The sequence below is a fragment of the Anas acuta genome, chromosome 12 (assembly GCF_963932015.1).
Source record: "Anas acuta chromosome 12, bAnaAcu1.1, whole genome shotgun sequence".
Lineage (NCBI taxonomy): Eukaryota > Metazoa > Chordata > Aves > Anseriformes > Anatidae > Anas > Anas acuta.
The window spans coordinates 16,275,592-16,290,006 of record NC_088990.1 but is presented as its reverse complement, the minus strand read 5'-3'; the positions used below and the strand labels follow the sequence as shown (position 1 = coordinate 16,290,006).

Sequence of the window (14,415 nt, the reverse complement as noted above, 5' to 3'; positions counted from 1 at the left end):
TGATTCCAATCTCAGAATAGGATTGCAAGTAAAAGCAGTTACCATCCTACAGAATCAATTGCTGTTCATACAAGCAGTCTCAGCCTAAAGCACCTCTTTATGACAATTACAAACTTAAACCCAAATTCAGGGTTCAGCCTTACACCCCAGGTTTCCAAAAAAACCTTCTTCAGTTCAGCAATTAAGCATGCATTTTTCTTTCAGCGGTTCTAAGAACTGCAAGTGGTGACCTTGGTCTCCTACAGAAAATTTAGGGGTCCTTAACTGAGTGAATAAATTGCATGTGAATAAATTGTAGAGAATCTTTGAAGCACAAAGCATAAAATCTCAGATGGAGGAACAAAAATCAGGTACTCCTCACACTCTGAAAGGCAAATTAAAACAAAACCCTGGGTAGGAAAGAAAGTGCCAAGGAGCCTGAACTTCTTGTTTTAAAGCTGCTAACACTGGAAGTGAAAATAAAAATTGGAGATGCATCAAAATTACTGACCACTTCAGTAAATGAAAAGATCATTTTTCATTTCAACATTTTCTTTTAGAAAGGAGTGAGCTACACCCACTATCAAGTGCAGAGCATGCTTCAGTTTGTGCCACATAAACCACTTCCCACTGGAAGATAGAGGAAAAATCAAAATTTACATTTGGAGAAGCATTATGTAACCTACATGTGATCAAAACTGATCAAACAAGGCTGCACCTCTGAGTGGCTGAGCTTTTGGCTTTGATCCATCAGAAAATACGAAGTTGAGCACAGAAATTAAATTCAACTTGAACTTTTCTTTGTGGAGAAGAAAGCTGATTATCTGCTGGGGGAAACAGAAGCTTTCGTGTGTGGGTAGAGTTCACATCAAATTTAACACTAGCAAAATGTACATATATAGTGTTCAAAGACTATCACAGCACTAATAAAGGCACACTTCATAGAGAAATGTCCTTAACCTCTTTAGGTAAATGCTCTCCTGCTGTGTATAAATATATTTTTCAGAAACAAAAGCAACTGCCTCCAGAACAGAGTGAGCACTTAGGCATCATCCCAGACTTGATCCTGATCAACTCAAAATTTCTGCAGACTGACAGGTAATTGAGGCAGGTTTTGGACTGAAATTCTGGTTCAGTTCCATCTCATATTTACAAAGCATGGTGTCATCAATGGTAACAAGCATCTTTTGTAGTGGAAGACAGCACTTAACATGCCATAACACCTTGTCTTCTCACTCCACTTAAATGTTTTGTCTATGATAAAACCTCATTTTTGCATTAATTGTTACTTCATGGTTTAAAGAGATTTGACTATAAGCAGCACTGTTGGACTACACTTCCTCTTCAACATCATCGGTGTTCACATCTGAATGATTTAATCTACAGTACATTCCAGCATGAAATGTGTTATTACATAACAATGCTGAAAACTGCCCATGGATTACCATGCAAAGCTTTAAGCAGCTCTCAAGACCCTATCCTTGAAAAAGTCAGAAGTATTTCATAGGCTGTTTGCAAAACACAAGATCCTCTCTAGTTACAATTTACTTTAAGCCACAATAATAGTGAAAAAGCTAAGAGGAAGAGCAGATTTGTACCAAGAAATGCACTGATAAAACCAGTATTTTACAATAAATCCAACTTACCTCCATCCCTAGTAGTTTAAGAGCTTTCGGCTGAATATTAAAATAGAAAAGAAAATTAGTTAGATAGGAGGCAAAATTCAAAGACCAAAAAATACCAAGGAAAAACACATTTTTGTTAGAATTACTCTTCTAAATAATTGTATCAATAATGGCGCAATTAATTAATGTCCCACTTAATTGTATTTGCAGGAAGGCGATGGGTTAGAAAATGTTTTCCATCCTGCACCCAAGTGAAATCTTTTGATTCAGACAAAATAGTTAAATATAATTCAATAACTGACTACTTTGAGAATTAAAATCAGAACATGTTCATGTTCACAAAAAAAAAAAAAGTCTAAGCAGACAAAGGGTAATGAACTGACAGCAAACGGTAAAAAGAAAAACAGGTCTTCAAACCTCTCATATTTTCCCACAAAAATATTCCCTCTGTTGTATTATGAAATATCTCAGTTTTGCGTTTTCTGTAAAAGGCTTATTTGTAAGTTCAATCAGATAGTACTACACTATACATATGTACACACTATATCTTGGCTATGGTATAGTTTACTTGGGATATGAGTGGCCTTCTGACCATCTGAAGCAATTGCTTTTGTAATTACGTTAGGAAGCTTCACTTGATCTTCAAACCTGAACCAAACAAACAAATAAGTTAACAAAAAGAGTTATTCTACTTGCTCAGAACAGAATTTTAACAAAGCAAGGCCTGTGCTTGATATTCTCAAAATTGATCCACAACTACAAAATGCTTTACAGAGACTATAGTGGTTTCTGCAGGGCAAGATTTATGCTCAGAGCAGTTCCTTAGAGGACTCATTTAATTACTTGGCAAACAGACATGAAAGTTTATTTTATATAGTTTACAGTTCAAGCTAAAAGGCCAAGCTACAGCTTAAAGTAGGAGTAAGTACATATGCAGACAGGACAGATAGAAATCCTTGGATTGTAAACTACTGAAATAGGAAGAAATTTACCTTCAGGTCAATTTATTTACCACTTTTCGGGCCTTCCTATCCTTTAACGTGGATGTGTTACATAGCGTGGATCCTTACATAGCTTCACTATCAGAGTCTCAACATCAGTCTTACAGCATTTTTTAGCATTGGACGTGCAATGTTTCACAATGATAAAGGAACAAAGTACTACCTATTTTTACCATCAGCACAACGGCCACATCCAGAATTAACTCATTCTTACCCTTTTTGGTCCAAATAAATTATTATAAAGAGTCCGAAAACTTTTTCGAGTATAGTTGCAGCGATAAGCTCCACCCATGAGATATTCAAGTACAAGACCAATATCTATTAGGCTGATATGATAATCTGGTGGAAGATTTCCCTACCAAAAACAAGCAAAATAAAAAAATAATAAAATAAGGACTTGGGATAAGAAAAGATAATGTACATTAAATTGCCTAACTAGACATATCATTTCATGTTTATACTGGTACAGTGGTAATATTTATAGCCACCGGTCTCAATCTCTCAATATTTGCACAAAATTGATGATAACCAATTCACATCATGAAAATTTTGGGGGCCAGATTTTTTTTTTCTGGCAGTATTTATAGTTGAGGACAAATTTTCATTTGTGATTTACTTGTACAACTTGTCAGTGTCCATATAAGCACAAGTTGTTTGCAAGAATTAAATTGGTGAATTTAAATAACTTTGTACTGATCATTATTAATCCAGTATAAAAGCATGACTCGCTTATTTTCATAGTGAATATCAGGCACACACTATATTTTATAGAAACTTGTATTTTGAAGTAATATTATCTACAGAGTTGACTACAATGCAGAATGATTTAGATTAATATGTAGCCCAGAATCAAAGAAAAAGACTATAATTTCCACCATCGCACTTGAGAACTGTATAGTTGTATTAATTCTCCTAGAACCACAAGCTGAAAACTTTGTTGCTCAAGCTATATTCTACAACATCAAATGCTTCTACAACGCCACTGAGTAGCTGCTACAATAAAAGGACTATAACCTAAGCAAACACATCACCTCCATGTTAACCCAACTGAATCCCCGAGACTGTCGCTGAATGAGTGAGCCACGACAATGCAATGAGAAGGAGACAGACAGAAAGCAGAATGCAGAAGAGCATTAGTGACACTCAGAAAGACAAACACTGAATGAGATAAAGTAAACTAGGAAGCAGATCACTACAAATTACACAGTAAGCCAGTACTGCGTAATTCCCACACTCAAGCCTCCCCAGAATAAATGGGAGTTTTCCTTCACAAAAGGAAGACCATTCATTGTAGTTACATTTTACTGAATAAAAACTCCAAAATCTCAAAGAGAGTAAATGAATAGCAACAGATTTTATAATTACCCTGTTAATGAACTAATTCGTATGTAATGGAAATAATTAACATGTTTAGGACTTGTAGCACTTAGAACAGATTTTCTCCCAAGGACTACTTGTGAGAAAAATAACTGTATAACATACAGTGAAACAAACAAAAGGATAGAAGTTATGTCTGGGAAGTGGGGCTTCCAGTAAACTTAGCAAGCCTTTCCTTTCACTCCTCCTTTGTAACACCCGATTGCGAGCTTCTTGTGGAGAAGAAACAGTATCAAATCTCAAATGATACAATATTAGGAGCCTTACTTTCCTCTCCATTGTTATTACTAGTAATGCAATACAGCCATATCCAAATTAGACTGACACCATTATTTGCCCCAAGAAATTATCTGACTTTCCTTAACAGCTACCATCTCAATTTTAAATGTCTGTTTTCCCCCATGCTGTGCTTGCTTTTACAGTTGACTCATATTGTTAATGTAATCATGCAAACGTAGTGCAGCTGTTAAGCTTACCTTTTTCACGTCTCTAACTAGCAAATGCAGCGTATTTGGAGGGCCCAATCTCTGAAACAAAAATTATTCACTATCCATTAGAGCTTCAATAATTCATATTTTTCACAAACACAAATAGCCCTGTAAGAAGAACTTTAGGCAATTATGTTCATCACGTTTTACAGGGGTGAAAAGAAGGAACTGGGCTACAGTGACAAACACAGTATTAAGAGTTGTATAGTCCCTTTCTCATAATACTTTATGTGGTAGTTCAATGATCTTGATTCAAGTCACAGCAGTTTTTGGTACTATCTGAACTTATGCTTTCCAACAGGAGACATAAGGGATTAGAGGACTAGACTTAAGTTATATGTTGTATGAGTGCTGCCCTGGACTACCTGCCACTTAAACAACAGCGAGAAAAATGCTCTAGAAGTAGTCATGTTCTTGCAGAATTTGTTGTGGTTTGGGTAGGGGAGAATTTAAATAAATTTAAATAAAAAGAAGCATGAACTCCTACAGTTTAGGGAAAAACATTCTGTTTTTTTGGGCCACAAAGAAAAATGATACTGACTTATTGTTTCTTTAAATGTTCTTAACACGCACTTTAAACACGTCATTACACAACAAAGTATAACAGCTTCTAAAAGCTGCTACAAGCTCAGGCATCAGGAATGCGCATATATAGGGAAACCTCAGGACACTATGTGTAAGAGCAATGGCTCCCTCTACTGCTATCCAACTTCTCTGTACTGTTACAGCTCAGCTTTTTAGAGACCAATTTTTGAAGCATATATCAGAAGGAGACGAGGAAAAAGGACATCCCTATACAGTAGCAAAGATACCACATGGCATTTTGTTACTCCTGCTCACTCACAGTATTATAAAGTTCTTCCAGTCGAGGAATAGTGAGGAAGTGTTGCATGTTCACTCCATTCTCAATGAGCAGTTTCACGAAGTCCACTCGATCCAGAACCAGTGCATCCAGCATAGCCTGCTCCAGAGAATTCACCTGAATTGCAGAATGGAAAACATGGGACTATACAAGCACAGATGATGTGGCTGGCCAACAACCACAAACATTTTCATTACTTAGGAGATCCCCAAGTTCCCAAATACACTGATTAATCTCTAAGTGAGAAGGAATTTAGAAAGTGACATTTTACCCTTGCGGAAGTCAATACAGATGGTACAGCTTACAGGTGATTTTTTGAGAGACAAGACAGCAGTGAAACGAACCCCTGGCAAATAAGGCTATAGCTTTCCAGTCATCTATTTTAGTATTTTTATCTAAACCAGGCTTGCCATACTGGATATATTATGTGAAAGACAGATTTACTTGCTTAACATGGTAGGAAGAAGTTAAAAAAAAAAAATAAAAATGATACTATAGACATTTAATAAGAGGTTGACATAATTTACCTGGTAACTCACTTATGTATCATCCACTCACTGTCACTCACAGAGAAAAGGCAACATTTAATGCTTGAGAGGCTCAAATCGTTCAGGAAGAAGCACTTCCTTTTCCTTCAACAACTCAACTTTTGGCTTTGGAAAACGGTCAGAAAGTCTAAAGGATCTTCTCTTAGCATGGTCTAAAGGCTTAGAACCCACTGGGAGAGGGGAAAAGCCCTTGAGCAGCAATCCTTTAGACACATGAACTTGAATTTAGACAACAAAATGCTTTAACCTGCTGCAAACGGAAAATAAAGCACTTAGAAAAAGCAATGTTTAAGCTGCCTTCATTTGATAAATAATGTATACAAAGGAGGATGAAGATGTTCACTGATGTCCTCATTTCCTTCTGACAAGTGCAGGGAAGAAGATTCAGCAGACAGGCACTGCCTTGTACTGTTGTGGTGTGGTCGTATGTAGTGCACACTGGATGAGAAATATTCCTGTCTCCAAGACGGAACAGCACCCCTGCACAATTCTATTGCTGATCCTACAGAAACGTGCAAATGAGTGTTCTGTAGAATAAAAATGTTTATTTGCCCTCTCTCTTTGTTCCTGAGAATGGCTTAAGCACTTTAAAAACTAGTTGTCTGGATTATTCAGTCTCTCATACAGTTTTACAAACGGTTAAGTCCCACCTGCATAAACTAATAGAAAGGCATACAAAGAGGTTAAAAAAAAAATACTCTTGAACAGTTTTAATACAAGTGCTTCCACCTCACCCAGTTCAGGAGTTCAAGCTTTCTTGGATCTGTTTCTTCTTCTGGCTCTTCTTTTGCTTTTCCCCCTTTTTTCTTCCCTTTTCCTTTCCCCCTGGCTGCTTTAGTCTGAGCTGCTGGAGATTTCTTTTCCTTCTCAGGGGCTGTACCCTCAGTAGCTGTAAGGCTTCCTAAAGGCTGGATTTAAAAATGCAAAAGTATTAGAAATTTAATTGTTCATGCAGTGATTATGTCACTGAATATACTCCTATTGAACTCGCTTGCCAGTCACCTCTTTTCCTATGCAGTCAACTTAAGATTATCATTTCCTGAAGTACAAAGAACTTTTTGCTTTCCTTTTTTATTAAAACTATTATCTCTAATGCAGTCAGTAACACTGCAAGTCAAAGTAGTGAAGTAGATAGCCTGTGGTGGGATTTAACATAGATTTCTCTCTCAAAGCAAAATCAGTGTGAGGGGACTGGGAATAGACAGTACACAATCAGGGGACCCTTCAGCTTCTCTGCTCTCATGTAAAGCTTTGGTTTTTGAAATAAATAGCAGCAAGCAGGGCAGGAGCTGGATAGAAAGACAACGAAGATGTTGCATAATGCCATAAAGTATCCATAGTGCAGAGGCTGAAAAGGGGATGAAATATAGTCCTAACTAGTTAATTTATGTTCTGCAAATAATATTTATACTTACGCCTTTTCAGACACATCTACTCTTTGCTAATGCTTTCCTCTTTCTAACCTGCCTACCTAAGACAGTTAAGGACACGTGCAAGTATTTTGACACTACTTGTCTGTGACTTGGAGGCTTAAATTGCTCCAGCTAATGCTTAGGTTACATAACCTCTATGTACATTAAAACCAGATTAAAACAATCCGTGCTGTGCAGAGAAAACTAGAAAACCAAGACTATTTTTTTGTTGCTGTCGCTTTTTAACAAGGCTTGTTTCCTGTGTTTTTGTTCATCTTAAAAAATCTTCTCTGCTTGGCTACCATGAAACCATTTGTAAGTCTGGATAAAATTGCATCTGTCACCTCACAGCATGCAAAAGCTGAATCTTCATGACTGAAAGCAATCTTCATGAATTAGAAATTACAATGCATCAAAATTGGCTAGCAGTTTCCACAAATTGTTGCACAGTATGATTATGAAATAGGACAAACAATAACTGGATTCAGTTCCTACATGGTAGTTCTGAATCTAAGTACAATAACTGGGAGATTGGGGCATTCCCTCCAAAAAATGTTTTATAGTAATAACACTTCATAATATTTAGGATCATTAAATCTTCTCTGCATAAGCATTTTAATGAACCTTGAACACTAGAAACAACGCATTATTATAAGCAAAGGAATAAAACAGCATGTACAGTTAGAGCTTTAATGATACAGGCTTCTAAATTAAATAAATGTCAACATTATATATAGCATCCACATGAATAGTGTTCCTTTGAGAACCATTTTATTGTATAGTTTCCGGAAAGACATCTAATTAACAAACAAACCACCTTGTACTTCATTCTGTCTCTCTCTTTCATGCTGTTTCCTCATGACACTTCATAGTAATTTGGTAAAAGGTGGTTCAAGCAGTAGAGCAAAAAGCATCAATGCAGTGTAACATAAAAGTGGCTTAAATAGAAAATTTTAGTAACACCAATAAACAAGGGCACCACACTGATTCACCATTAACTTCAACCAGTGCAACACCAGTTCTAATATTTTGAGAGAGACCTAAATTTCAGGACCTGAAGGTTTACTAAGGGTCTGCTTCTTAGTTCATTTGGCACAGCACTACCTACCAGAGGCCTGTTTTCAGCAATGATTTGTTTTGGTCATCAGCATTAATCCAATTTGAGATTTTTACAGCTGTTAATGAACTGAGACACACAATTCCTTCTAAGCAGCTCCATTAATTTCAGCTTTGCTGCATATTCTAACAGTTAGTTGGGGACTCTGACAACTGCTAGTACATATCATCAAGACAGTCTGAAGTCCAAAAAATGCTTTTTTTTTTTTTCCCTTTTCTTTCAAATCTCACATGGAATCTAACTTAAGGTTATTCTTCTCCTTGTTAGGAAACTGTTTTTCTTTTTTTCAGAGTTTAAATTATTACTATTTTATTCAAGTGGCAATGCAAAGAAGTTTCAAAACAAATAGGTGATTTTTAATGAACGAGATGTCTTACATCAGCATCAGCTTGTCATAAACCAGAATTCAATACTTCCTTCTGCCAATAAAATCCAGGGAGTGAATATGTGGCCACTTATCTTCAATTGTTAGCAAATAGGGTTAATGGTTGGACTTGATGATATTAGAGGTCTTTTCCAACCGAAATGATTCTTTGATTTTATTATAAATATTATGGTGAGGAAAACTTTGTCTTACTGGCCAGTGGTGTCCGAAGACAAAGATTTGGCTGCGTGCAATGTCAACGCGATTCCAGGCCAAAGCCAAGCTGAGCTGGTCTGGAGCAGATGCATTGGTACCTGAAGAGAAACACGCACCAATATTTGGCATTTCATGCACAATGAAACAATGTTGGATAACATTCTGCAATTCACTTCCTCAAGAATTAGAAAACAACAGGCCTGACTCCATAGCCTATTACCATAAGAATGATTCTACTAGGAAGCAGTAAATGCATCAAACCAATTTATAACATTTGACCCCATAATCCTAATTTCAAAATGATTAACCAGACCATCTCCCTGTTTCCATTACAGGTCCAATTTTGACTTTGTATTTTGTTGCTAAAGATAGACATTAAACTCTTCTAATAGACTCCTCCTCTCAGCTCCACTGGCTGATGCTGTATATATGAGTAAAATAATTATTGTTTCATCTCTCACTTAGCATTAGGGACACCAGTGTTCCCATAATGAGACTGTTATCAACTACTATAAATATGCAGACAGAAAACAGATGCTGTTTCTTCAAACATAACAGGCTCAAAATAAATTGCGAGCTAATTCTAAATTTGCCCTAAGGCTTAAAGAGCACAATCTGAGGTCTGAAAAAACCCACACTGTCTTTTAATCTTCCCACCATTTCTTCTAGCCTTATTAATATATGCCAGAATTGCACTAAGATGTGTTGAAATATCAATACAGCTGTTGCAGCATTCCCATTCCAGGCCTTCAAGTGAGGGAAGCCACACAAAAATTTCTATCTAGATTTTATACTTTGAGCTAATCTGAATTTTCAGTCAAGGATTTTCAAGTTAGTACTTTGAGTCCAAGCAAATAAATCAGACTTCAATATTAAGAGTGAACCTCAGGCAGTGTATAGGAGTGTCTAGGGAATCAAATTGTGCATCCTTCCTTGCAAAACCCACCTTTGAGGAGAGCAGTTAAGATAGACATCTCAATGTCCTGTTGCCCTTCAGACCCCATACGGAACACAGTGATCTAAAGGACAGCATTAAACCAAACACACAGAATTACAACACACAGAAGAGAGACACTAAACATGTAAATACAAAAAAAAAAAAGAGCAGAATGCTGAAGCTTTATTTTCTAAGGCTTGAAAATTTTCAAAATATACAGTTCCACTCATTTTTTCTTTGAAATCACAACTTTATAGAAACAGCGAATTAAACTTTTTCAATAAAGTTATTGTAAAAAATCCTTATATAGGTAAATGTGGCAAGCATGATGAAATTCTTCACCAAATCCCTGATTTTTCACAAGTGGAGACAAAACTGTCATACTCAACTGATCATTTTCTGAAAGTTCTACTACTTTTCAGTAGAACTGGAAATGCCAGCTCGGAAATGGAAACACTACTTATACGAGAAAACTATCATAGCATTAATTTTATTGACTATAATACTCAAGTATTTTTGAGTTCTGTGATATGCTGCACACTGACAAACAAAAATCCAGAAACAATATGAAAAAGCAATTATTTCTAGTCATGTTTGCTTAGATGAGTGCATTACAGTTCACTGCCTTTAAAAACAGTAATTCATATAAAACTTAGCCGTTGAAGGAACTAGATATTAAACAATCATAAATACCAAAGCAGAATAACCTAATATTCTATGTTAATTAAATTAATTCTAAATACAGGCAAAAAGTAAAAAATTATTCATTTTCAAAAAACATTGGTTCAGAGTAGATGCCAGTATTAAATAGTGGGACTGGCAATCTTCTTGAAAGTTTGAATAGATTTGGCACACACATGAAGATAAACATTTGCCACAGTGACATCAGGAGAGAAAAGAACTAAAGTAAAAGTTATATCAATGAGCAAAAAAAAGCAGACTATATTTTGAAAAGTAAATCATAAGCCTGCTATACCAGTCCTAGTTGTAATAAAAAAAAAATGCATTATACTATTCACGTGCTATTAAAGCACTTGCTTAAGGCTTGTATAAAGGCATGAAATGGAATTCTACCAGGACTCGAGGGAAAGGTCATATTGACATTTATTCACCAATTAGTCAAAGGAAAACATTCAAAGACCTACTTCGCCTGTAAAGGCACAGGCACAGTGAACACTATTTCAAGGCACTGTTCACAGATGACAGATGTGAATACTGAAGATTTTCTTTTCCTGAGCGCACTTTTTTTCTGCAGCTGGGTTACTGGCAGGAGTCTGAGTGGTACAGTACATAGAACAGGCCTTGTAGCAAACCAGGATCAAGCACAGCTGGGATCTTCAGGAACACTTCATGTTTCAGTTGTTTTTAAAGACTCGAATAGCCCATTTTATTGGCATGAAATGCTTTTAAAAAGTAACTACAGTTGAGGACCAAAGCTGTGCTGATGTACCCTGAATGCCTATTGCTCCTAGGAATCCTTTTTTCAATGATATTTCCTCTACTTTCTGAAGTTGATGCTTTTTTAATGCATTTATCTAAGTGTTGTAGTCTGCCTTTTGGAAGTCTATACTTGGTCTCATAGAAAAAGACTCCTATCACCTTACACAGGAGAAGAATCTGGAATTGGTTTCAGATTCTGGTTTCAGAGGCTTTCCAGAAGACAAAATCCCTTCCTAAGTCCAGGTGTCTAGGTTTATGGATGAGTGATCGTGTATATTTATGAGCCTATATGAAGGAAAAAAACCAAACTGTAGCCCTGTGAGAATGACACTTGAAAGTACTTTACAAAGATTGGTCAAGGAAATTATCTTTGTGAACTACTTTTGTAACACTTACAAGTTCCTTTTTTTTCATGCATTCCATAAGAATGACGAACAGCTGATGAGCTTGATTCCTGCTGTAGTTGAAGGTTTTCTGGATTGTAACTAGTAGCTGGTCCCTGAGGGATTCACTTATTACCCTAAATGAAAAAGGAGACATAAAACATAGACAGAATTAATATACATGTATGTTATGAAGGCCTACTGCTTGAAAAATATTTTTTCATGCACCAGTGCAGTGACTTCATTTTGAAAATAAATGAAAACACACATGATCTCTGCATTCAGTATGGGTAAGGCTGAGGATTTCATGAAAAATTAACAGTAATCAGGAGATTTATACCCAGACTGGCACGTATGCATCTCAGCACCTCAATATTGATTGAAAAATCAGCAGGGAACTTGAACTACCATTTTGCCCTTGAATATTGTATCTGTATTATAAGGTAGCTATTATTCTTCCTGTTTATGTATATATACACTTTTGTTAAGAAGTTCGGCCTTCAGAATTTCAGCAGTACACTTAACTGGACCCCTACCTTTGTCTCTAAACACTGCAAGGCCCTTTGAGTATAGCCAGAAAACCCAAACCATTTCAACACTACTGGTATGTCACCTTGGTTATTCTTTACTTCTTAAACATAGAATTTATTTGCTACAGTATGTGAAACCTTGTAATACCAATTGGAAAACACATAAACCAAAGGTGATTAAAAAAGATAGACTGAAAACATTCCAGAAAAGGTCAGAAATGATTGATCTCACAAAACAGTCTGAAATAGAGCTCTTCAATTTCACTCATTTCCTAATAAAACACACATATTTTCAGATGATAGCAAACAACACCAGAAGGCATTCAAAGCAATGACACAGCTGAGCCTGCCAAGTGCAGTAAAATTAAAAGTTTATTGTTAAAAATGATTCTTTGTAATCTGACAGAAGGGATGCCAGAAATTTCTCATTACAGACTTGCCTTACCAGGTGAACACATTTATCTCATCATAATTATTGGAAAGGAAAACTGGACACCGCGTTATGTGTACTGGGAAAGAAAGTCATGCAGTGAGCAGATCTTGTACAGATTGATCCTAATAAGCTCTTTCAATTACCTGTGAGCTGATGGGAAAGATAGATTAGAAAGAAAAAAAAAAAGGCAAATTTGATCTAAGCTAAGGAGGCTTGTTCAACAGAAAGAAAGGTGCTGAATCATAAATAGCTGGTAGGATTAAAGCTGTACTATATGCGTACATCCAGCAAAGCTGTTTTTCCAATTCAGCACATGACATCTGCACTACTCGACAGTAATAGTTGTCTGCTTAATATTTCATCCAATCTAAGTTTCAGTTAATAAAATTGAAAGTATGTCTCTGTCAAAGAAACAGAGACTGTTTCTTCAGTGTAAGGAGGGTGTGCTGTACCCTAGTGAAGAAAATACATTACATTTTTCCCTGAATCTTAATATCAGGATTCTATCTTCAGTAGCAACAGTGGAAATGGGGAACATGTTCATTTGACTGGAAGAAGCAATACTGAAATAAGAAAATGCAATACTCTGCTTCTGCTTGGAGTATTTGTCAGGAGAGGTCTTTTACTCTGCAATGCAATGAGCTTTCTGCTGCAAATACAGGTTTCAAATCTTCTTTAAACAAACTGTATTCTACCAACCAAAAGGACAGACAGCCAATCATAAAAATTACAGCTTCCAGAAAACACTGCATTAGAAGCAACTGTTACAGCAGATAGGAGGGCTGTGAAGCAGAATGTTCCAGACAGCACCCTCCACTCTGTGGCACCAAGCAGCACTAACTGCCATGAGCAGCTGTCAAAGAAGCAAGAAACAAAGGAAGAAAGCCCAACATCTGGTCAGTTGGTCTGGCAATCTTGGAGCATCAATGTCATTCATACAACACGCTAGGCGCAGGCAGTACACATTTTGAAAATATGTGAACTAATTAATCACAGTCCCGGCCTGAGAAAAGGAATAATTCTTGGGAACCACTTGTTTCTCACTGTTAAAGCACCCAACCCAGCAGCAAGTATAGTGCAGCAAACTTTGGTGGAGCTTGTATGACAGTGTACTGCTCTGAGACCAAGCTTATTTTAATGGACCACCAAATACATTCCAAGTGCTAACAACTTCCACTCATTAACACTAGGACTAAGAACAAACAGGCATCAAAAGCTGACTAACAGCAGAATACTTCTGTTAGAAGCATTTTGTCCCTGAGCTTTGTTTTTACAAAGCTTTTAGAAGAGCAAGGCATTGTGCCCCCTGAGCAAGATGTAGCTTTGGTGAATATCTCACAATCTTACCCTCCTTCTTCTGAATACTTGTGTGCAAATGACAGAATATCAGATGCTCGTCCGCTACCGTCACATATCACAACAGGAAGAGGAGGTTCTTCTCGTAGACACTCCAGGACAATGGAGATAACATTAGGACCACCTTCCACGATAAGTCCAACTACAGGAACACCTTGTCCCAGCCCTGAAAAAACAGAACAGAAACAAAAAAGAAGTGTCAATAAAACCAAGGTTAAGAGGTCGATATGTTATGAAGGGATGTGATTTGGAGATACCCTTACAGAAAAATGTCCATACACAGTTTCATAACCCCAAATAGAAAAGTGTAAGATATCTCTTTGCCCTTGTAGTTTAACCTGGCAGGC

General features: G+C 36.7%; 1 protein-coding gene across 1 annotated transcript in view; it reads right to left on the bottom strand.

Moving 5' to 3' along the window:
* Positions 1-14,415, bottom strand: part of TRPM1 (transient receptor potential cation channel subfamily M member 1) — a 126,334-nt gene that overhangs the window by 18,704 nt on the left and 93,215 nt on the right. Inside the window, exons 12-20 of the mRNA XM_068696336.1 lie at positions 14,060-14,234; positions 11,763-11,886; positions 9,936-10,008; positions 8,987-9,087; positions 6,615-6,788; positions 5,315-5,449; positions 4,459-4,509; positions 2,820-2,960; positions 1,626-1,655 (exon numbers count right to left, since the gene is read on the bottom strand). Of these exons, the coding sequence (XP_068552437.1) occupies positions 1,626-1,655; positions 2,820-2,960; positions 4,459-4,509; positions 5,315-5,449; positions 6,615-6,788; positions 8,987-9,087; positions 9,936-10,008; positions 11,763-11,886; positions 14,060-14,234 (1,004 nt within the window). The remainder of the gene's footprint in view (positions 1-1,625; positions 1,656-2,819; positions 2,961-4,458; positions 4,510-5,314; positions 5,450-6,614; positions 6,789-8,986; positions 9,088-9,935; positions 10,009-11,762; positions 11,887-14,059; positions 14,235-14,415) is intronic.